Source organism: Mesoplodon bidens, assembly GCF_964165515.1.
Source record: "Mesoplodon bidens genome assembly, chromosome: X".
In the NCBI taxonomy this organism is placed as follows: Eukaryota; Metazoa; Chordata; class Mammalia; order Artiodactyla; family Ziphiidae; genus Mesoplodon; species Mesoplodon bidens.
Window position 1 is genome coordinate 58,580,155 of NC_138163.1, and position 25,439 is coordinate 58,605,593.

The following is a 25,439-nucleotide window of genomic DNA, read 5'->3' on the forward strand; positions in this document are numbered from 1 at the left end:
TACAGCTACACGTGGAACAACTCCTACAGAACACCTACTGAACGCTGGCAGAAGACCTCAGACCTCACAAAAGGCAAGAAACTCCCCACGTACCTGGGTAGGGCAAAGCGGAGAGATTCCCGCACAGAGGATCGGTGCCAACCGGCACTCATCAGCCCGAGAGGCTTGTCTGCTCGCCCACCGGGGCAGGCGGGGCTGAGAGCTGAGGCTCGGGCTTCGGTCAGAGTGCAGGGAGAGGACTGGGGCTGGCGGCGTGAACACAGCCTGAAGGGTCTAATGCGCCACAGCTAGCCGGGAGGGAGTCCGGGAAAAAGTCTGGACCTGCCGAAGAGGCAAGAGACTTTTTCTTCCCTCTTTGTTTCCTGGTGCGCGAGGAGAGGGGATTAAGAGCGCTGCTTAAAGGAGCTCCAGAGACGGGAGCGAGCCGCGGCTCAAAGCGCGGACGCCAGAGATGGGCGAGGGATGCTGGGGCTGCTGCCGGCACCACGAGGCCTGTGTGCGAGCGCAGGTCACTGTCCATGCCCCCCTTCCGGGAGCCTGTGCAGCCCGTCACTGCTGGGGTCCTGGGATCCAGGGATGGCTTCCCCTGGAGAACGCACGGCACGCCTCAGGCTGGTGCAACGTCATGCTGGCCTCTGGTGCCGCAGGCTCGCACCGCACTCGGTGCCCTTCCCTCCCTCCCGGCCTGAGTGAGCCAGAGTCCCCGAAGCGGCTGCTCGTTTAACCCTGTCCTGCCTGAGCGAAGAACAGATGCCCTTCAGCGACCTACATGGAGAGGCGGGGCCAAATCCAAAGCTGAGACCCTGGAGCTGTGAGAACAAAGAAGAGAAAGGGAAATCTCTCCCAGCAGCCTCAGAAGCAGCGGATTAAAGCTCCACAATCAACTTGATGTACCCTGCATCTGTGGAATACCTGAATAGACAACAATTCATCTCAAATTGAGGAGCCAGGAGTCAGTGCTGTGCCTCTGAGGTGGGAGAGCCAACTTCAGGACACTGGTCCACAAGAGACCTCCCAGCTCCACATACTATCAAACAGCGAACATCTTCCAGAGATCTCCATCTCAACACCAGCACCCAGCTTCACTCAACGACCAGAAAGCTACAGTGCTGGACACCCTATGCCAAACAACTAGCAAGACAGGAACACAATGCCACCCATTAGCAGAGAGGCTGCCTAAAATCATAAAAAGTCCACAGACACCCCAAAACACACCACCAGACGTGGACCTGTCCACCAGAAAGACAAGACCCAGCCTCATCCACCAGAACACAGGCACTAGTCCCCTCCACCAGGAAGCCTGCACAACCCACTGAACCAACTTTAGCCACTGGGAACAGACAGCAAAAACAACGGGAACTACGAATCTGCAGCCTGCAAAAAGGAGACCCAAACACAGTAAGATAAGAAAAATGAGAAGACAGAAAAACACACAGCAGGAAAAGAAGCAAGATAAAAACCCACCAGACCTAACCAATGAAGAGGAAATAGGCAGTCTACCTGAAAAAGAATTCAGAATAATGATAGTAAAGATGATACAAAATCTTGGAAATAGAATAGACAAAATGCAAGAAACAGTTAACAAGGACCTAGAAGAAATAAAGATGAATCAAGCAACGATTAAAAACACAATAAATGAAATGAAAAATACTCTAGATGGGAACAATAGAAGAATAACTGAGGCAAAAGAACGGATAAGTGACGTGGAAGATAAAATAGTGGAAATAACTACTGCAGAGCAGAAGAAAGAAAAAAGAATGAAAAGAACTGAAGACAGTCTCAGAGACCTCTGGGACAACATTAAACACACCAACATTCGAATTATAGGGGTTCCAGAAGAAGAAGAGAAAAAGAAAGGGACTGAGAAAATATTTGAAGAGATTATAGTTGAAAACTTCCGTAATATAGGAAAGGATATAGTCAGTCAAGTCCAGGAGGCACAGAGAGTCCCATACAGGATAAATCCAAGGAGAAATACGCCAAGACACATATTAATCAAACTGTCAAAAATTAAATACAAAGAAAACATATTAAAAGCAGCAAGGGAAAAACAACAAATAACACACAAGGGAATCCCCATCAGGTTAACAGCTAATCTTTCAGCAGAAACTCTGCAAGCCAGAAGGGACTGGCAGGACATATTTAAAGTGATGAAGGAGAAAAAGCTGCAAACAAGATTACTCTACCCAGCAAGGATCTCATTCAGATTTGATGGAGAAATTAAAACGTTTACAGACAAGCAAAAGCTGAAAGAGTTCAGCACCACCAAACCAGCTTTACAACAAATGCTAAAGGAACTTCTCTAGGCAAGAAACACAACAGAAGGAAAAGACGTACAATAACGAACCCAAAACAATTAAGAAAATGGGAATAGGAACATACATATCGATAATTACCTTAAATGCAAATAGACTAAATGCTCCCACCAAAAGACACAGATTGGCTGAATGGATACAAAAACAAGACCCATATATATGCTGTCTACAAGAGACACACTTCAGACCTAGAGACACATACAGACTGAAAGTAAGGGGATGGAAAAAGATATTCCATGTAAATGGAAACCAAAAGAAAGCTGGAGTAGCAATTCTCATATCAGACAAAATAGACTTTAAAATAAAGCCTATTAGAAGAGACAAAGAAGGACACTACATAATGATCAAGGGATCAATCCAAGAAGAAGATATAACAATTGTAAATATTTATGCACTCAACATAGGAGCACCTCAATACATAAGGCAAATACTAACAGCCATAAAAGGGGAAATTGACAGTAACACATTCATAGTAGGGGACTTTAACACCCCACTTTAACCAATGGACAGATCATCCAAAATGAAAATAAATAAGGAAACACAAGCTTTAAATGATACATTAAAAAAGATGGACTTAATTCATATTTATCAGACACTCCATCCAAAAACAACAGAACACACATTTTTCTCAAATGCTCATGGAACATTCTCCAGGATAGATCATATCTTGGGACACAAATCAAGCCTTGGTAAATTTAAGAAAATTGAAATTGTATCAGGTATCTTTTCTGACCACAATGCTATGAGACTAGATATCAATTACAGGAAAAGATCTGTAAAAAATACAAACACATGGAGGCTAAACAATACACTACTTAATAATGAAGTAATCACTGAAGAAATCAAAAAGGAAATTTAAAAATACCTAGAAACAAATGACAATGGAGACACGACGACCCAAAACCTACGGGATGCAGCAAAAGCAGTTCAAAGAGGGAAAAGAAGGAAAGAAATCATAAAAATCAATTCAGAAATAAATGAAAAAGAAATGAAGGAAACAATAGCAAAGATCAATAAAACTAAAAGCTGGTACTTTGAGAAGATAAACAACATTGATAAACCATTAGGCAGACTCATCAAGAAAAAAAGGGAGAAGACTCAAATCAATAGAATTAGAAATGAAAAAGGAGAAGTAATAACTGACACTGAAGAAATACAAAAGATCATGAGAGATTACTACAAGCAACGCTATGCCAATAAAATGGACAACCTGGAAGAAATGGACAAATTCTTAGAAATGCACAACCTGCCAAGACTGAATCAGGAAAAAATAGAAAATATGAACAGACCAATCACAAGTACTGTAATTGAAACTGTCATTCAAAATCTGCTAACAAACAAAAGCCCAGGACCAGATGGCTTCACAGGCGAATTCTCTCAAACATTTAGAGAAGAGGTAACACCTATCTGTCTCAAACTCTTCCAAAATATAGCAGAGGGAGGAGCACTCCCAAACTCATTATATGAGGCCACCATCACCTTGATACCAAAACCAGACAAGGATGTCACAAAGAAAGAAAACTACAGGCCAATATCACTGATGAACATAGATGCAAAAATCCTCAACAAAATACTAGCAAACAGAATCCAACAGCACATTAAAAGGACCATACATCATGATCAAGTGGGGTTTATTCCAGGAATGCAAGGATTCTTCAATATATGCAAATCAATCAACGTAATACACCATATTAACAACCTGAAGGAGAAAAACCATATGATCATCTCAATAGATGCAGAGAAAGCTTTTTACAAATTCAACACCCATTTATGATAAAAACCCTGCAGAAAGTAGGCATAGAGGGAACTTTCCTCAACATAATAAACGCCATATATGACAAACCCACAGCCAACATTGTCCTCAATGGTGAAAAACTGAAAACATTTCCACTAAGATCAGGAACAAGACAAGGTTGCCCACTCTCACCACTCTTATTCAACATCGTTTTGGAAGTTTTAGCCACAGCAATCAGAGAAGAAAAGGAAATAAAAGGAATCCAAATCAGAAAAGAAGAAGTAAAGCTGTCACTGTTTGCAGATGACATGATACTATACATAGAGAATCCTAAAGATGCTACCAGAAAACTACTAGAGCTAATCAATGAATTGGGTAAAGTTGCCGGATACAAAATTAATGCAGAGAAATCTCTGGCATTCCTATATACTAATGATGAAAAATCTGAAAGTGAAATCAAGGAAACACTCCCATTTACAACTGCAACAAAAAGAATAAAATATCTAGGAATAAGCCTACCTAAGGAGACAAAAGACCTGTATGCAGAAAATTATAAGACACTGATGAAAGAAATTAAAGATGATACAAATAGATGGAAAGATGTACCATGTTCTTGGATTGGAAGAATCAACATTGTGAATATGACTCTACTACCCAAAGCAATCTACAGATCCAATGCAATCCCTATCAAACTACCACTGGCATTTTTCACAGAACTAGAGCAAAAAATTTCACAATTTGTATGGAAACACAAAAGACCCCGAATAGCCAAAGCAATCTTGAGAACGAAAAATGGAGCTGGAGGAATCAGGCTCCCTGACTTCAGACTATACTACAAAGCTACAGTAATCAAGACAGTGTGGTACTGGCACAAAAACAGAAAGATAGATCAATGGAACAGGATAGAAAGCCCAGAGATAAACCCACGGACATATGGTCACCTTATCTTTGATAAAGGAGGCAGGAATGTACAGTGGAGAAAGGACAGTCTCTTCAATAAGTGGTGCTGGGAAAACTGGATAGGGACATGTAAAAGTATGAGATTAGATCACTCCCTAACACCATACACAAAAATAAGCTCAAAATGGATTAAAGACCTAAATGTAAGGCCAGACACTATCAAACTCTTAGAGGAAAACATAGGCAGAACACTCTATGACATAAATCACAGCAAGATCCTTTTTGACCCACCTCCTAGAGGAATGGAAATAAAGACAAAAATAAACACATGGGACCTAATGAAACTTAAAAGCTTTTGCACAGCAAAGGAAACCATAAACAACACCAAAAGACAACCCTCAGAATGGGAGAAAATATTTGCCAATGAAGCAACTGACAAAGGATTAATCTCCAAAATTTATAAGCAGCTCATGCAGCTCAATAGCAAAAAAACAAACAACCCAATCCAAAAATGGGCAGAAGACCTAAATAGACATTTCTCCAAAGAAGATATACAGACTGCCAACAAACACATGAAAGGATGCTCAACATCTTTACTCATTAGAGAAATGCAAATCAAAACTACAATGAGATATCATCTCACACCAGTCAGAATGGCCATCATCAAGAAATCTAGAAACAATAAATGCTGGAGAGGGTGTGGAAAAAGGGGAACACTCTTGCACTGCTGGTGGGAATGTGAATTGGTACAGCCACCATGGAGAACAGTATGGAGGTTCCTTAAAAAACTACAAATAGAACTACCATATGACCCAGCAATCCCAGTACTGGGCATATACCCTGAGAAAACCATAATTCAAAAAGAGACATGTACCAAAATGTTCATAGCAGCCCTATTTACAACAGCCCAGAGATGGAAACAACCTAAGTGTCCATCATCAGATGAATGGGTAAAGAAGATGTGGCACATATATACAATGGCATATTACTCAGCCAAAAAAAGAAATAAAATTGAGCTATATGTAATGAGGTGGATGGACCTAGAGTCTGTCATACAGAGTGAAGTAAGTCAGAAAGAGAAAGACAAATACTGTATGCTGACACATATATATGGAATTTAAGAAAAAAAATGTCATGAAGAACATAGGGGTAAGACAGGAATAAAGACACAGACCTACTAGAGAATGGACTTGAGGATATGGGGAGGGAGAAGGGTAAGCTGTGACAAAGTGAAAGAGCGGCATGGACATATATACACTACCAAACGTAAGGTAGATAGCTAGTGGGAAGCAGCCGCAGAGCACAGGGAGATCAGCTCGGTGCTTTGTGACCGCCTGGAGGGGTGGGATAGGGAGGGTGGGAGGGAGACGCAAAAGGGAGGGGATATGGGAACATATGTATATGTATAACTGATTAAATTTGTTATAAAGCAAAAAATAAAAAAATAAAAAATAAATAAAAAATAAAAAAATAAAATGGATGACTAATAAAAAAAAAAACAAGAACTAAATGTAAGGCCACAAACTATCAAACTCTTAGAGGAAAACACAGGCAGAACACTGTATGACATAAATCACAGCAAGATCCTTTTTGACCCACCTCCTAGAGAAATGGAAATAAAGACAAAAATAAACATATGGGACCTAATGAAACTTAAAAGCTTTTGCACAGCAAAGGAAACCATAAACAAGACCAAAAGACAACCTTCTGAATGGGAGAAAATATTTGCAAATGAAGCAACTGACAAAGGATTAATCTCCAAAATTTATAAGCAGCTCATGCAGCTCAATAACAAAAAAACAAACAACCTGATCCAAAAATGGGCAGAAGACCTAAACAGACTTTTCTCCACAGAAGATATACAGACTGCCATCAAACACATGAAAGAATGTTCAACATCATTAATCATTAGAGAAATGCAAATCAAAACTACAATGAGATATCATCTCACACCAGTTAGAATGGCCATCATCAAAAAGTCTAGAAACAATAAATGCTGGAGAGGGTGTGGAAGAAAGGGAACACTCTTGCACTGCTGGTGGGAATGTCAATTGGTACAGCCACTGTGGAGAACAGTATGGAGGTTCCTTGGAGGACTACAGATAGGGCTGCCATGTGACCCAGCGGTCCCAGTGCTTGGCATGTACACTGAGAGAACCATGGTTCAGGGGGAGTTATGTACCAGAATGTTCATGGCAGCCCTATTTACAGTGGCCCGGAGATGGAGGCACCCTAGGTGTCCATCATTGGATGAGTGGATGGAGAGGATGTGGCGTATGTATACAATGGAGTATTGCTCAGCCATGGGGAGAAACGAGATTGAGCTGTTTGTGGTGAGGTGGATGGACCTGGAGTCTGTCATGCAGAGTGAGGTAAGTCAGAAGGAGAAAGACAGGTGCTGTGTGCTGACACATATGTATGGAATTTAAGAAAAAAAATGTCATGAGGAGCATAGGGGCAGGACAGGAATAAAGACACCGACTTACTAGAGAATGGACTTGGGGATATGGAGACGGGGAAGGGTAATCTGTGACAGAGCGGGGGAGTGGTGTGTACATATATACACTACCGGGCGTGGGGTAGATGGCTGGTAGGAGGCAGCCACGTGGCGCGGGGAGATCAGCTCGCTGCTTTGTGGCCGCCTGGAGGGGAGGGGTGGTGTGGGGTGGGGAGGGTGGGGGGGAGGCACAGGAGGGAGGGGATATGGAAAAAAAAAATTAAGGCTCTCCAGCCTTCTCTGGTGACGCAGTGGTTGAGAATCTGCCTGCCAATGCAGGGGACACGGGTTCGAGCCCTGGTCTGGGAAGATCCCGCATGCTACGGAGCAACTAGGCCCGTGAGCCATGGCTGCTGAGCCTGCGCGTCTGGAGCCTGTGCTCTGCAACAAGAGAGGCTGCGATAGTGAGAGGCCTATGCACCGCGATGAAGAGTGGCCCCCGCTCGCCGCAACTAGAGAAGGCCCTCGCACAGAAACGAAGACCCAACACAGCCAAAATAAATAAATTAATTAATAAAAAATAATAATAATTTAAGCCTCAAAAAAAAAGTTGGGGTGACCTGTTGAGAGTAAGGAAGAAAGTATATCAAACTGGAAAATGTATGAATTAGACTCCCTAAAACTTAATATTCCTCTCAATTTTTATAAGATTTTTATGGTGTCAATATGATAGAATGTAATTCATTCAGCAAAATTATTTATTTGAAATAGTGTAGGAAAGGTCCAAAAAAAGCTAAACAAACAATTTAACTTTTTTATTAAAATGATATAGTGTTACAATATATACTCAGTTTTATTCAGACTGCTAACATCTAAGTAAGGTCAATTCCACTGACATTCTGTTAACATTGGTTTATTATCATTCTGTGCTTCTAAAAAGTTAGACCAAAACAAAAGTTTTTTTTTTAATTTTTATTACAGTATAGTTGCTTTACAATGCTGTGTTAGTTTGTACTGTACAGCAAGGTGAATCAGCTATATGTATACATATATCTCCTCTTTTTTGGATTTCCTTCCCCTTTGGTTCACCTCAGAGCACTGAGTAGAGTTCTCTGTACTTTACAGTAGGTTCTCAAAAGTTATCTATTTTATACATAGTATCAATAGTGTATATATGTCAATCCCCATCTCCCAATTCATCCCATCCCCCCCTTCCACCTTGGTATCCATGCATTTGTTCTCTATGTCTGTACCTCTATTTCTGCTTTGCAAATAAGATCATCTAAACCATTTTTTTAGATTCCACATAATATGCATTAATATACGATATTTGTTTTTCTCTTTCTGACTTACTTCACTCTGTATGACAGTCTTTAGGTCCATCCACGTCTCTACAAATGACCCAATTTTGTTCCTTTTTATGGCCGAGTAATATTCCATTGTGTATATATGTACCACATCTTCTTTGTCCATTCCTCTGTTGATGGACATTTAGGTTGTTCCATGTCCTGGCTATCGTAAATAGTGCTGCAATGAAGACTGGAGTGCATGCATCTTTTTGAATTATGGTTTTCTCTGGGATTGCTGTATCCCAGTAGTGGGATTGCTGGGTCATATGGTAGTTCTATTTTTAGTTTTTTAAGGAACCTCCATACTGTTCTCCATAGTGGCTGTACCAATTTACCTTCCCACCAACAGTGCAAGAGGGTTCCCTTTTTTCCAAACCTTCTTCAGCATTTATTGTTCCAAAACACAAAGTTGAAATCTGCTAGGACATCCTATGGTTTCATACTTTCTCACATCTTGGGTCCTATGAGTTACTGTGCATTGAATGCTCTAAAAACAGTAGGATTTTGTCCCATAACTCAAAAGATTTTTCAGTAAAACAGTAGACAGTATAAAAGTAATTTTTTTTGTTCAGTCATTAGAATAAAAGATGTTTTAGCAGTTAGATATTACGTTAAGACAGTTGGCTACCATTAGTTCCTATGAGACTTTTATATTTATTTTTATTTTTTTTTGCGGTACGCGGGCCTCTCACTGTTGTGGCCTCTCCCATTGTGGAGCACAGGCTCCGGATGCGCAGGCTCAGCGGCCATGGCTCACGGGCCTAGCCACTCCGCAGCATGTGGGATCTTCCCGGACCGGGGCACGAACCCATGTGCCCTGCATCGGCAGGCAGACTCTTAACCACTGCGCCACCAGAGAAGCCCTCCTATGAGACTTTTAATCCTTACTGTTCACCATAAACCTTTATGGTTTGGCAGTCTCCATAAGGTTAGATATTATCCACTAAGAGCTTGATTGTTTCCAATTTTAACTTTCTCCATGAAAGAAGTAAAACATGGACGAGGACATATTGTTAAGTCATAGTGTCTTCTTTATTCTAACTTATCTTGTTTCTCCTCTGGTATTTACAGTAAACAGTAATTTTCAGGTTACTATTCTCAACTTGTCAACTTCCCATAATGCCTTATTTTGAAATACGCCTGCTGTACTAAAAGAATATGCAATGATTCAATGTAATAAACATTTACTGAGCATTTACTTCTCTCTGAGATGCTGGGCTAGCACTGAGTCTGTTGGGACAAATGGGGCATATTCCTTGCCACTGAGGTACTCAACCTAGGAGGTACAGAGAGAAGCATACAATAAAATAAAAAAATGCAAATGTGGCAGGTGCTGTATTACTAATAAAGCTAAAGTACTGCTCTGACTCAGAGAAAGGAAAGGGTATTTCTGTCAAAATGGGGATAGAGAGACTGGAGTACTATATAGAGGAAGTGGCATTCATACTCCAGTAAATCTTTTATTTGGTCAGCGTTGATTTTCTACGTTTTCCAATATGTGAGTATGAATCTCTGTTGTATATTTTAGACCACAAAGGAAAGAAAAGTGGAGCTGAAATGTATGTAATAAAACAATAGACAAAGGTCTGCAAACCTTCATTGACTGTGTGATCGTGGGCAATTCCTTCATCATTCTGGGCCTCAGTTTCTTCAACTGTAAAATGATGAATTTGGACTAAATGCCATCATGGGTCTCTTTTAGCAGGGACGAGATGATCTCTAAAGTTTCTGCCAGCTCTGGAGTTTCAGAAAATGTTGTTTTTGTTTTTTGCATTACCTCAACTTTTTTTAAACTCTGCTATGATTTTACTTTTTTCTTTTCCTTTATCTCATAGATTTTCCCCTACAATATTTCCTCTAATCTAAACTTTCATCATGACTAATCCTGTGAAAAAGTCAGAGTGGGTAAATAGCTAATCAGAGTTACTAATATAGCATGGAAAGATGGCAGATTATCAAAAGGTATGGTTGGTCATTAAAATTTATAATAGTTGATTTAAATCATAAGAAATTAACACTGCTTATAGAAAACTTAACCAACTTTTATTTTGTAGGATGGCAGTAATTTAACTGAAGTGAAACCCATTTCGGAGGTATGCAAAACCTTAGGATTAATAGTACCTTCAAATACATTAATATAATTTTCTCCTGCTAAATGGAATAGTTTTAATTAAACTTTACTAACCCTTTTGGTTTAATCCCTGGAGCTGTCCTATAAAACACTAGAGGTTTTACATCAAACTGTAAAAATCCTCAAAGCCAAAAGTTAAAGTGATAGCCACAGGGTGGGGAAAAACAATGAAGGATTTACAAACTAGGTCTCGTAAACCAGCAATGTTTTATACAATACAGATCTATATATCTATTATATATAATTATATATACATATATAATCTTTAAAATTATTCATTGGGGAAAAGGTAATGGTGGTTTATCAAATATATTTTCAATATTTTAAAGGCATTAGATTCTCTATAGCAACCACTATTTTTCTCTCTACAGACTCATTGGTATGTCAAACAGGAATGAGAAGACCTGCAGATTTATAATTTAACTTGGAAGAAAATGACGAGAGAAATATTATTTTATGAATTCCACTGGTAATAAAATTCCATTGTACTGTTTGATTCTGAACTTCATAGGAGCGGCTTGCCTCCTGCACTCCCTGCAATAATAACTAAATAGATAAATAAATAAGTGAAACCAAAGCAAAACCAAACCACTCTCCAATTCTTTAGGCAATGCTTCATAAACGTTTCCCACCCAAGAACCCCTAATGGAAGAGAAAATTGAACACACTCCCCAAGGGATCTGCGGCAAGTGTGAAATTTCTTTGAAGTCATCTGTTTTATTTTAAAAATTCATGTGAATTTTGCATTCCACTCCATAATATATATCTGTGTTAATGTAAAATGATGTGTTTTCTCCCAATATCTTTGAGTTACTGAGCTCTAGGAAAATATGCTAAGTTTGTACCATAGCTTTGCATCGTCCAAGACGCACACAATTTTAGAAGGTTAGCTTAACAAGGAATGAAGGCAATTTATAAAATACGTTTTTCCATGAATCCCACATATTTCTTACTTTCAGTTTTCTTTTCACTTCAAGGTAATTTTTTTTTCTTTGTCAGTTAATTTGAGGTCTATAACTTTAGCACTGAGCTGAAATACATTTATTTGCTAGAGCAGACAGAAAAGATCCTTATTCTATCAAAATAGGTACTTGGGTTTTAATAATCAAAAAACACAGAAGGGGGGAGGGATACAAGAGGAGTATGGGATTAATAGATACACACTATTATATATACAATACATAGGCAACAAGGATTTACTATATAGCACAGGGAACTATATTCAATAGCTTGTAATAACCTATAATGGAAAATAATCTGAAAAAAGATATAGATATATATAACTGAATCACTTTGCTGTACACCTGAAACTAACACAATATTGTTAATCAACTGTACTTCAAAAAAATTAAAAAATAAAGAGAGAATTTTCAAAAGTATAAGAAAAAACAAAAACGAAGATATTAGTAATCATACAATTATTCTTGAAATATGAGTTATATAACTCAATTATTAACTGAATTAGTTTCACACTAGTTTAAAAAGACAGGTACTTTTTTTCTTTTTGTAGGCAATCATTTCACAAGGAGATAGTCCAAAATCATGGAAAATGAATTAATATATAGTGTTGATCTATTTTTATTTTTGTGGTTGGTTGTGAATATAGTTATGCTTGCTATATACACAGTACTGGAGGTGACAGAATGTGATTCAAACAGGACTGAAATCTGTATTAAGCAAAAAAGACAAGTTAGACACCAAGGAAAAGTATTTAACTATAAATAAGAAGTTAAGTGGTTTGATCTTTCACACCACATTCTGTTTTTTCTTGCAAACTAAATTCACAAGTATTTTATTCTAAGGCTTTAGTAGTAAAACATTAAAAAAATTAAGGAAATGGATTCTGAACAGTGATTTGACAAATAATAGTCAGTTGTCTTAGAGGAGAGGGCAGGTGAGATTTCCAGGCATATGATGCAGCATGAAATCATACACAGAGACAGGATTATTAGAAAGGAATAAAAATGGCTCAAAAGAAAATATTTCTGGACACATGAGAACTAGAAGGAAATGAAAGGGGGATGCAAGCAGGCAGAATGTACTTAAAAACTTGTTGAGTTGCAAACTCTGAGTCTGAATTTCATAGGGAAAGAAAAAGAACTAGTCAAAATAACTTGAGAATGGGGATTGCCGCAGTCCAAACAGAAAGATAGGAAGAGGACTTTTGGCAAGTCTTTTGAATACAATGTCAGGAAGACTACACGAAAGCAGAAATAAGCAAAATACAACAGAGAGGTGTTGCTCTTGAAATGGATAGGAAGAAAGAAGTTGGTGATATCGTAAAAGAAAAATATGAAAGGATTTACCAAAAGCCCAGACGTAGGAAACAAACAAATAGAACTGAGTATAATACATACTTGGCTGAGACTAGAGGAGCTATAGGTACCCTTATGATTGTTCTCTTCCAACAAGACAACAGCAACAACTGTAATATTCATTATATTAAAGGAATTAAAGAAATTTCATTAACTTCATTAAATTCAAGAAATATGTTGAGGATGTGATCAACAATACCAGACCGGCAGAGATGACCACTGAACAATATTACACAAACGACTTTCTGGGTTTTGTAGACATACTTTTTTTCTCCTTCAACGGACACTAATGGTTTATATGATTTGTAATAAACTCGGGAAACGTATATGCTTTTGAGTCCTTACTGAAAGTCCTCGGAGTTATAGAGAAGCAGAATTACTATAGTGCAGTTTCAACTATAAGATTTATGGCCTACTCTTCTTATCCAAGAGGAAAAATGTACTTCTCCACATACGTCAACCTCACTTTCAAAAAAGTTTTCTTGACCCTTCCTCCTTTCTTTCACTTTTCAACTTCTTCTAAAAGTAGACAATAGTTACTAACCAACAAAGCTAATCCGTTCGAATTAAAGTCTTGGAGACATTTTTGTTCCTCCTCTCCTGTTCTTCACTGGTGCCAGGTTCTGCCCATTCTAGTTCTTCAATGATGCCCTGCCACCTACCTCATCAAGATCAGACTGCTTAGCATGACACTGAAGTCTCTGAAATGGCTACCTTACTACTTCAGCCTGATAGTCAATGACTCTTTCACCATCCTAACACATTCCGCCACTGTGCCTTCTCATATTGTCTGCTCTCTGGACAGCATACCCCTTTTCCATGTCAGTAAAAATCCTATTCTCATGCTTCACCCTGTTGGCCTCCTCTTATCTATCCATTCAAAGGTTCTTCCTCTCTCATCTAAACCACAGTCCATTATCTTTTCCTGTAGCACTTCTCATATCCATCTTTGTTTTATAGAGTATTTGTGTATATGTCTTTTCTTCCCTTCTAGATTTTAAACACATTCAAGCAAGAACTATCTCACGATCATTTTGATATCACCAACAGCCCCAGAGTATGATTCCTTTGCAAATAATATACACGTAAGTATTTATGAAATGAACAAATATACTATTTGATCAGAGATATGAAAGCTTCAATAACCTAGAGTGTTAAAAAATAAAGTCGGTCAAAAGCAGGTCATTAAAACACACTATGCTGTCAAATATAAGCTAATGAAAACTATCTTCCTGCTTTTCTTATATCAGTAACCAAATAAAAATTACGATTAATGCTTATAGATTATTTAATCCTACAGTTTAAAATATTTACTTAGACAAGATGTAGTCTCAAAGCAGTTACAAATCAATTACCTTTGCTTGCACTTTCCACATGTTCCAGTTCTTCAGGAAATTTTAGGATATCCCGGTATTTTTCCTCACAAATTTCAGCAATAAAATGCAAGAGGGTTGTCTTTTGATCTGCTGATTTAGTATCTCGGATCTGGAATGGAATAACAGCATTTTTAGTTTTTTTTTTTTTTTTTTTTTTTTTTGTGGTACACGGGCCTCTCACTGTCATGGCCTCTCCTGTTGCGGAGCACAGGCTCCGGATGCGCAGGCCCAGCGGCCATGGCTCACGGGCCCAGCCGCTCTGTGGCATGTGGGATCTTCCCGGACCGGGGCACGAACCCGTGTCCCCTGCATCGGCAGGCGGACTCTCAACCACTGCGCCACCAGGGAAGCCCTATTTTTTAATAATATATATAGAGAGATTTTTTTCTTTTTTAAAAATTATTATTACTTATTTATTTATTTTTGGCTGAGTTGGGTCTCTTCATTGCTGCACGCGGGCTTTCTCTAGTTCTGGCGAGCGGGGCCACTCTTCCCTGCAGTGCATGGGCCCCTCATTGCGGTGGCCTCTCCCATTGGGGAGCATGGGCTCTGGGTGCACGGGCCTCAGCAGCCGTGGCCCACGGGCTCCAGAGCGCAGGCTCAGTAGTTGTGGCGCACGGGCCCAGTTGCTCCACTGGCATGTGGGATCCTCCCGGACCAGGGATTGAACCCATGTCCCCTGCATTGGCAGGTGGATTCCTAACCGCTGCGCCACCAGGGAAGCCCGAGAGACTTTTTCTTAAACAAGATAAATAAATGAATAAATGAACTCAATTCATTGTAACTAATTAAAATTTTTTTTAAATGTCTGGGGTAGTTCCTACTGGGGTCTAGTGACAATGCTCTGGATTTTAAAATGAACTCCGCATTTTAAAAGAGAGAAAGATGACCAAAAAAAAGTAAAAAATTAAACATTAATCCGTATTTCTTAAAATATCTAGATTATTATGGCAAAATGAACTATTCTTTTCATGAGAAAAGAACATTCACTTAAGTATTGATAATAATAGTCCAGGTGAATGTGTGTTTATGTTATCAGCATTCTGTTCTTTGCTTTATCACAGAAATATATTCTTGAAAGCTGGATTCGCCTGTGAGGTTATATTTATTTCTGGCCATTGCTGATGCAAATTAATGTAAAAGAGCAAGCACATTTTACCCTCGTTTACTTGCGTGGGCCATCAAAAAAGAATAACTGAAGGCTTTTTATGCTGATTTATAAACAGAATCTGACCACACAATCGTGATAATATGTCAAATTTTATTTGTCTGCCTACACATTGTATCTTCTTTTCAGAGACACTAGAAAAGGGATGCTGTGGTTAGAATGATAAAAGTCTTTAAAGTATAGGACCAAAAAAATCTATGATGAGAATCTAAGTGTTTTCTTTAATATAACTCTCATACTAGACTAAGCTGCAAATGAAATCAAGGATTTACTTCAAAACAAAGGATAAATACAGTATAAAGTATCAACTTTTCTCATTCTATTGGATGTTTTAATTCTATAATCCTTAGATGACGGATTTGTCCACTGATGTTCATACTGATTTGGGGTTTTCAGCTTTAAGGATTACTGTTTAGAATAAATGAATATTCTTTGCAAATAGGTTTATGTAAAGGCTGTGGAGGATATTTAGGTAATTACAGAGTAATTTAATCCTTATTGTTTTAGTGTCTAAGGAAAAAAAATCATATTTAATCAATCAGTCCCATACTTTTTGTGCTACAGCTTTCTAACAACAGTTATGTTCTAATGATATGAACAACTTAAAAGAAATGTTAGTCTTCAGGCTCAAAACAAATAGCCACAGGAAGTATGATGCTGATAACTTAAGTGGCCACAATGATTTCTTTAAGAATTTCTTGGATTACTATTTATCCCATGTAGGTAAAATATTTAAAATTTTGCATTATTATGCTGATCCACCAAACACTTTTAAGTACTACAAGGTTGAAATGACACAATTCAAGAACAAGCTATAAGAACAAAAAGCAACAAAAACCTCAAGGGCAACTTGTCTTAAGTAAGGCTTGCAGCTGTAGAAGAATCAATAGGAGGTTCACTTTCCTAAAGAGAGGCCTTTACCGGAGATTGCAGTGTTATATGATAACAAAGTGCATCCCCTTCAGAGTATGCTGAATATTCCAAGTAATAAGGAAATAAACATTTTCTTTTTTCTTACAGATTAATTGAATCCCTAAATCCTAAAATCCTAAAAACATTAGGAGCTTAGGGAAACTGAAGGCATATCTTCCTAAAGGAAAGGCAATTGATCTATATTTTGTGAATTCTATAGAAACAAATTATTTACACATACACATACACATACATCAACAACAAAAAACCCACGCAATTTTTTAGGACACTAAATTGTACAAGTATATCATAATTTTTTTTTAAATGCACATGGTGAATACAAGAAAGGAAAACACAAAAATAGAAAAATAGCACTGTGCTCATATGGCAATCTTCTGGGTGATTTAAAAATTTCCTTTTTGACATGCATGCTTATAAGTGCTTAATTTTCAGAAACTGCATTTGATAAATATTTATCCAGAAGGAGGGCCATACATTTAATTCCTGTTAAAAAATTTACTAGAGTCAATGGTTACATTTTTAAAAGATAAACAATGCATAACATTTATATCATTAACTATTAAATATCTTTGTCGAAATCAGAAAGAGTGGTAGACAGAGTAGCATGTATTTTTTTAGAATTGTAACATTCCTTTCAAAGCAGGGACAAAGATGGACAAGTGCCTATCCTGTCAAGCTGAGAAATATCTTGGTATGGTAGACAAACTGCTAAATTTGTATTGCAATATTTATTTTTTACATAACCTTACACCAGGAGTCCATCTTAAGGTTTCAAACTGGCAGGGAATATGTGGTCTTTTAAATTTTTCTTTATGTGCATGACACTTAGACCAATCATTTAAAAATGAATATATATATATATATATATATATATATATATATATATATATATATATATATATATATATTAATATATATATAAAGGGAATTCACTGGCAGTCCAGCAGTTAGGACTCGACACTTTCACTGCTGTGGGCCTGGGTTTGAACCCTGGTTGGGGAACTAAGGTTCTTCAAGCCGTATGGCATGGTCAAAAACAAATGAATATATAATATTAAAATATAAAGGCAAAGCATTTTTACTTATTAAAGTATATTTACTTTGTATTATCATGTCTTCAGTCTCTCTTACCACATCTACACGATCCACACATTAGCCATCATCTCTCTCAGGACCTATTGTGTGGTTCGATGTCAAGTACAGAAGGCAGTTAAGAACATTTACCTTCATCGCTTCTAATGGCTAATGGCATTTATGCAATAATTAGCCCTTCCAAGTGTACTAGCTGTATATAGACATCTCTTGGGTTAGTACAAAGGTAATCTAATCTGAGTATGTTCAAAATCACTTCCAAAGTGTTTGGGTTAGTTTACTAAGAAATAAAATTGTCTTCCCTTCGATATTGGGTTAACTCAAAATTATGTTATTTTTACATTAACATCAAATATTCCAATAATACTTGTCCAGATTGCCAGAGTCTCACTGGTAGCTATTCCATAAGCATTTCAAGCTTCACTCCAGCCAGGAGCCAAGTGCCATCTTGCATCCTAGACTGTGCTTCCCCTCTCACCTGCAACAGTTAGGCAGGGGTATGAGATAGATATAGGACTGCTCTTTATAACATGCAAAAGGATGAACAAAATGGTCACCCTATAACCCTCTGTCTTGTATATATTTTCAAACAATAAAAACACAAACAGTAGTTCCAGAAATTGGAATTATTTGAAAAAACTAACATTTTATAATATCTTAATAAGGTGAGTTATCAACAAATGATAACAAAAAAAGAGTAATTCACTATATTCACTGATAAAGTGCCATCAGTTAATAAACCATATAGTGATTTTAATTATAATCCTCTGACCAATAAATGTTACACATAAAGATTAATAACTGAGTTTATACTAACTGTATCTACCTAATCTTTAATAACTTTCTGAAATGGTACATGAATACAAAATACCTTTAACAAATTAACACCTATTTCTCTAGCAAATTCTGATCATTTCTTTTTTCTAATAAACAGGAGTGCTATATTATGAAAGATAATATTTATATGTGATGTGTTCAAATACATTTCCAAAACTACAGTTAGGCAGATAGCAAAATATCTGAATAACTAATTGCCTTGTAAAAGATTTTTTCATTTTGAATACTCTCATTCAAGCCTGAAAACCTGCAGTCTCTGCCTTGTTTTTGAAATCAGGCGGTTTGAACACACAGAAGCCAGCACACAGCCAGAGAGCCTGAGCAAACAACATTTTAATCATCTACGTCAGTCACACACAATCTTTCTGCGAAGGACCCCTTCTATAGGTAATTTTCCCTTCTACTGAGATCTTAAGCCTATTTCTTCTTGCTCTGTCGACAGTGGAAACTGAAAATAACTGGTTGCTATTCTCTGTATAACCACCTCTCAGAGAGTGTAAGCTCCCTTCTCAGGTGTCCTGTTCTCTTAAACCAAACAATTTCAGTTCATTTAACCTCGCCACATAGATGTTAGTTTTCAAATGTTTAATTTTGTTAGGATGATTAGAACCCATTCAAAGTTTCCATTGCAAAGTCTCCCTTCAGCTACTAGAAAAGCACACAAACTCCTTGGTTTTACATTTAAGGCCCTTTTCGAGCTGGCCCTTGCCTACCTTTCTAATGTGTCCCCTGCTGCTTCCTGGTGCCTACCCTTAACTTCAGTCTGACTACAACTGCTTGAAAATACCATGCAATGTCATACCACTGTGCTTTTGTACATCTTGCTCTCTCTTTGACCCTCCTCTTTTTTTTTGTTTTTTTCTATCTGCCAAGTGAATACCTACTCAAATTTCAAGACTACTCAACTACCCCCTCCTTTCTGAAGACTCCTCTAAGGAGTAATTGATGACTTCCTTTGCCATATTCCTTCACTATAAACATTTCAACACAGTAGTTTCTTCCAGTCAGTATGAGCTCTTTCAAGGGAAGAGACCCTGTTTTACTAATTTTTATTATCCACGGTACCTAGGAGCATGCTAGGACATACTAGGGAGGCAATCAATGTTTTCTGAATGAAGATTTCTCTCCACTTGGGTGGGCTACAGAGCAGTACTTCTAAATTCAACTCTACTCTTGTTAAGTGTGTGTGTGTGCATACATATACATATACATATATACATACATATATATATATATATATATATATATATATATATATATATATATATATATATATATACAGAAAGACTGACCCCAAAGCCCAGACTCTTCTAGGACACCATATTTATTGAGAGTTATGTGAGAGTGAATGCCAGAATAAAGTTACAATGTTCCCCTTGGGAAATGAAGCACTGTACATTTATAAGGGGAGACAGGAGCAAAGCAGTTATGAATGTAGAAGTACATTTGATGATCCACTGTGGGCTGGACACTAAGGATCAGAGATAAACAATGCATGGTACTTTCAAAGCCTCAGGGAACCCAGAATTTAGGAGACAACACAAAATTATACAGAAAGGAGATGACGTAGGAGAGTAATTTGGTGGTAAATGTCAAGGACTGATATAGTTAAAATGATAACTATGGTACATGTAAACAAAGGCAGAGAAAGGACAAATTCAAGACACATTGTGAAGACAAACAGGATTAAGTCACTGAAAATAAATACTTGGGATGAGGGAAAGGGAAAAATCAAAGACTCCAAAAGTTTTTAGTTCTGGTGATTAAAAGAATGGTTGTATTGTGTCAATGATAAGGAAGCAATAACTCTAGAGTAAGCTGGCTTTGGGAAGGAGGTGGCAGTTCATTTTTTAAACATAAGTAGTAGGTAGCTATGTGGAGCTAATCTATGAGAAGGTGGTCATGGCCATTCCATCCTCTCTGCTTCATTTTATCCTATATGATTTCACCTAATAATGCTTCTTAAACATCCATATGATCACGTCACTCTCTTCCTTCAAAAAATCCAATGGTTCTCTACAACTCATATAATAAAGTTCACATTTCTAATCAGAACAGTTACTGAGCACAGACTTTGGATTCAAACAGAACTGGGTTTGAACCCTGACTCTACCCTTCACTAGTTGTGTGACGTTGGGCAAGTGAACCCTAAACAATCTATGTCTCAGCTTTCTCATCCATAAAATGGGCATTAGATAACACTTGTAGAATTGAATAAGATAATGTATTATCATGACCATGATCATCATCCAGATTAGAAGTGATGAGAGGCTACTTTAGCTTCCCATCTTCACACAGAGTAAGTCATTATCATAACCTAAAAGTCCCTCTGTGATCTGGTCCCCCACTACCACTGAGAGCTTATCTCTAGCTATTATCCCTCAGCAGCCCCCTTCAACCATGCTGGCCTTCATTCTGCTGCTCCTTGAATTCACCAGGCATGTGTCTTACTCAGAGTCTGTGCGTGTGCTTTTTCTCTGCCTGGAAGATTTCGCTTTTATTCACTTGCATGCCCAGTTCCTTCCCATCTTTCAAGATCTATACTCAAAAGTCACTTTCTCATTATGGTCTTTCCTAGCTACTCTATCTAAAATTGCAGTCCACTCTCAAAACACCTCTTACCTCTTTCCCTCTTTTATTTTTCCCCATAGCAATTATCACAAATATACTATGTACCCTATTTATTTATTTATTGTCTGTCTCTCTCTGCTACAATGTCAGCTACACAAGTACAGGGTATTTTTTTCTTTTTTCTGCTTTGTTCACTTTCATACACTCAGCAACTAGAACAATGGCTGGCACATAACAGGCACTTAATACATTTTTACTGAATGCACGGATGGATGAAGGTTTCCACCCATTTTCTTATGCTCTTCCTGACCTTAAATGCTTTCTTCCTTCATCAGGTGGTAGTAGCCTGTACCTCCTTTAAGGCGGAGGAGAACGAATATTTTTAACCCATCTGTCATGTGCTTATGGGCCAGACACTTTGATAAGTGTTTTATATGGGTCACCTTTTTAAAAAAATCCTCAAAAGAATTCAGTTACTCAGTTATTAACAAGCCCATTTTATAGATAAGGGACCAGGTTTAGAGTGCGTAAGTAACTTGACCTAGGTAAACAGATAATAAGAGCTGGTGCCAGAACACAACATGGTTAACTTATGTACACTGGGTGTCTAATGCATAGTGGACTGAATTAAGTGTCATGGATGATGAAGGTGATGGGAGTTGGGGGGCCAGGTCATTCAGGGAGAGCGGTGCTAATGATCCTCTCTTAACTTTCCTGAACAGAATTAATAAATTCTGTTTTTGTTTTCCCATAGTGCCTTATATATACTCTAGTTACAGGGTTTATTCCACAAAATATAATTTTGTTTATGCAAGGAGTCTCACCTACCAAATTGTGAACTCCTTAAGAAAGAGGAATACATCAATTTTGTTCAGTAAATGTTTGTTGAATGAATAAATGCTACAGAGAGGCCAAAGATAATGAGGACTGACTTGATGACTAGAGAAACCTTCGGTAACCTTCAAGCAGTTTCAATACAGTGCCAGGTGTGCAGACTTAAAAACAATGGACAGCCAGAAAGAGGAGGTAACATGTAAGGTGATTTATTCAAAATATTGATTATGGATAACAAATAACTAGATAATAAAGGGGGCAGCAGAGCTGGCAGCTAGAAAATGGTGAGGCTAGTAAGGAAGGTTATTATAATTATTTGTACCAAATACATTGAGCATAATTAGGCCTGTGGGGATCAGACAATGGAAGAAATAAGAATTAAAAATCATGAGAAAGGAAAATGGATGGACACTGACTATTTCACTGGTACTCAAACCGTGGTCCCTGAACCAGCATTATCAGTATCACCTGTGAACCTGACAGAAATGCAAATTTGGGGGCCACACACCAAACTGACCAAATTAGAAACTCTGAGGGCAGAGTCCATCAATATGTGATTTAATATACTGGCCAAAAAATTGATAGCACCTCCAGGTGATTCTGAGTCATGCTAAAGTTTGAGAACCACTAGACTTTTTTGAAGGAAATTTCCAGGCAAGAAGATGCTTGGCAATTGTCCACAGCTTGCTTGGGCCCTCTCATAATTACTTTCACATATAAAAAGTTGAAGTGCCGATATGATTTCAAAGCTTAGTGTCAATTCAAAACTAGAGAGGAGCAGACTAGCAATCTGTGCCATCTGAAGGACAGAATCTCTCTGAATGTTCTTAATTTACATTAAAAATGAGACTGATTTGTATCATAATTTACCATCTACTTATCTAAGAGTAGATGACCCAAACAGTATGTCCCATGCTGTGAAGATTCTAAATACATTGTTCATAAGTCTTTTAAACTGTCCCTCATCCTTCACCCAAAACTGTATTGAAAATACACTCACATGATGTTGCAGCGTGTCTTGTCTACTCTGTATTATCAGAGTGATGGACTAAGGTAACTCAGGAGATCATTTACCCCTTCAACTCTAACTGAAGCTGCACACTCACTTCTTACTGGCAAATCTGAATTAGTGTTTAAATATTTACTCAAGAATTTTTGAATCAGAATAACAAATGTCAGTTGCAGACCTCAGGTTTCAATGTTTTCCCTAAAAAGTCTTGCCTTGCAAATGTATTTCACCAGTCCTAATTTCCGGGCTAATGTGTACTGGCTCTAAGTAGACAAACACCGTGACCCATATGTGAAACAGTTTCTTCGTATGAACCTACAGAGATCAGACAACAGCGGGTGAATGTAAAGAGAAAGAGGGCAAAAGGGGGGAAGCATCATCCCTGTCCATGACACAGGCACATTCTGATGCTGCCTCTCCAATGTCGGCAACAGCATTTGTGGTGGAAGGCCAAGAGTGAGAACGTGTTCCTCCGTTACCACACATTATGTAGGAACAAAGTTGTGGACCGTATGCCCCCAGCTAAAGAAATCTTACACCCAACTTGCAGAGTGGCCCAGAGAATTCTCAGAATGACTAAACAAGCAAATATTCAGCCAGCTGCCAGAGAATATTCTCTTCCAGAAGAAGCAAGAATGTGCAGGATAAACACCAGGTTTTCTTGCATGAATTGCTGTAGAATGAATATTTATCAGAGAAGAAACTGATTTTCATGTAAAGATTGTAAGAAATGCCATGGTAAGGCAGAGTGGATGTTACTTAAGGAAAATTTTCAGGACATGTTTAAGCAGGTCTAAGAGTATTAAAACTTCAATGTGATATAATCTAAAATCTACAACAAAGTAGTGAATGTAACAAAAAAGAAGTAGACTCAGATTTAGAGAATAAACTAGTGGTTATCAGTGGGGAGAGGGAAGGGGGAGGAGGGGCAATATAGGAGTAGGGGATTAAGAGGTACAAATTGTTACGTATCAAATAAGCTACAAGGATATATTGTACAACACGGGGAATATAGCCAATATTTTATAATAACTATAATGGAGTATGACCATTAAAATTTTTTAAAAATTGTGACTCACTATATTGTACACCTGTAACTTACATAATATTGTACAGCAACTATACTTCAATAAAAATAGAAAAAACTTCAATGTGAGATAAAAGTCCATGTCTCTAGACTGTATCAGAAGGAAGGCCTTTCTAGATACATCCCGTCCTTTTTCCCCTGGTGTTTATACAAATGGCCACATGAAATTCAGCAAACTTATCAACAGGTCCTTTACTCAGGAAAACCCAGAATTGCCTAATCCCTCTGTGTCAAGAAAAGGGTTCTGACAGATAGCAATGCCACATGATCCACATTTACATCGAACTGTCCTTAGAAGTAAAGGAGATAGTGAAATGCAGTGAAGGAATCTGGTTGAATCATTGGAATAAACCCACCTAGATTACCAATACGATCAGATCATTCAACTTCAGTTATTTTAGCAAAAATTTTCCCTAATCATGGCTCCTTTTTTCCCTATTATATTTGTATATTCATGGAACAGTTAATATTTAAGCAATCAGGAATGCTCCAGTGCATATACCAAAACAACTACTACTGCATGCCAGTCGTGGTACAGCACATGAATTCTAATGTTTGTCTCCTTTATTTAAACAAAATTAAGTTCTGTGCTCTCTGCCAAGGGTTGTTTACAAATTATTGCTTTCTTCAACACCACCACACGCTGCAATAACACTGAGAAAGATAATGTATTTTTAAGGATTGCAATTACCATAAAGACATTAGCTTTGTAGCAGAGACCAGACAGGTTTCATACATGCTTTCCTGGCTTTATTTCTAACTCTCACCCAAAATGCTTTTCTGGGTACTACATGACCAGGGCTGACGCTAATTCAGCCAAATGTAATCTAGAGTAGAAAGATGTCTTAATTCTTTATGTAGGTCTGACTGTCCCGTTTTTATGCTCTTGATTTGGGTATTAAGTGGCATTTCTTATAAAAAGGGAAAAGATGATATCAACTGTGTAAAAATCAAGCAATATAAGAATTTTACACTTGTTAGCATAATTTATGGCAGCAATCTGTGAAAAGAGAGCTTAAACTTGAAACCATGACAACATGAAAATGGCATAAGAATTCATCTCAATTGCCACCTCCAGGCTCAGCAGGACAGTGGTGATGTGAGTTTCCCAGAGAAGACAAATTTTGCTTTCCTGTTCTTCCTGCTTCACCTCTCACCATCTCCCCTTCTAGCCCTACTTATGCATTCAAGGAGAATACCCTGCATATGCATTAGCCTGAAGTAGCCAGCACCAGTGGCAAATCAACAACCATTTTATCCTTATTTGAGGAAAGGCCGGAAAGAATTAATGAATTATGTCTATACTTTAAAAAGAAAAACTGGTCTGGCACTTTCAACGGCTCTTAGTTA

At 37.9% G+C, this 25,439-nt stretch overlaps 1 protein-coding gene across 1 annotated transcript in view; it reads right to left on the reverse strand.

The window, feature by feature from the left end:
- Positions 1-25,439, reverse strand: part of DIAPH2 (diaphanous related formin 2) — an 897,118-nt gene that overhangs the window by 404,837 nt on the left and 466,842 nt on the right. The window contains exon 23 of the mRNA XM_081223297.1: positions 14,538-14,667. Coding sequence (XP_081079423.1) covers positions 14,538-14,667 — 130 coding nt within the window. The remainder of the gene's footprint in view (positions 1-14,537; positions 14,668-25,439) is intronic.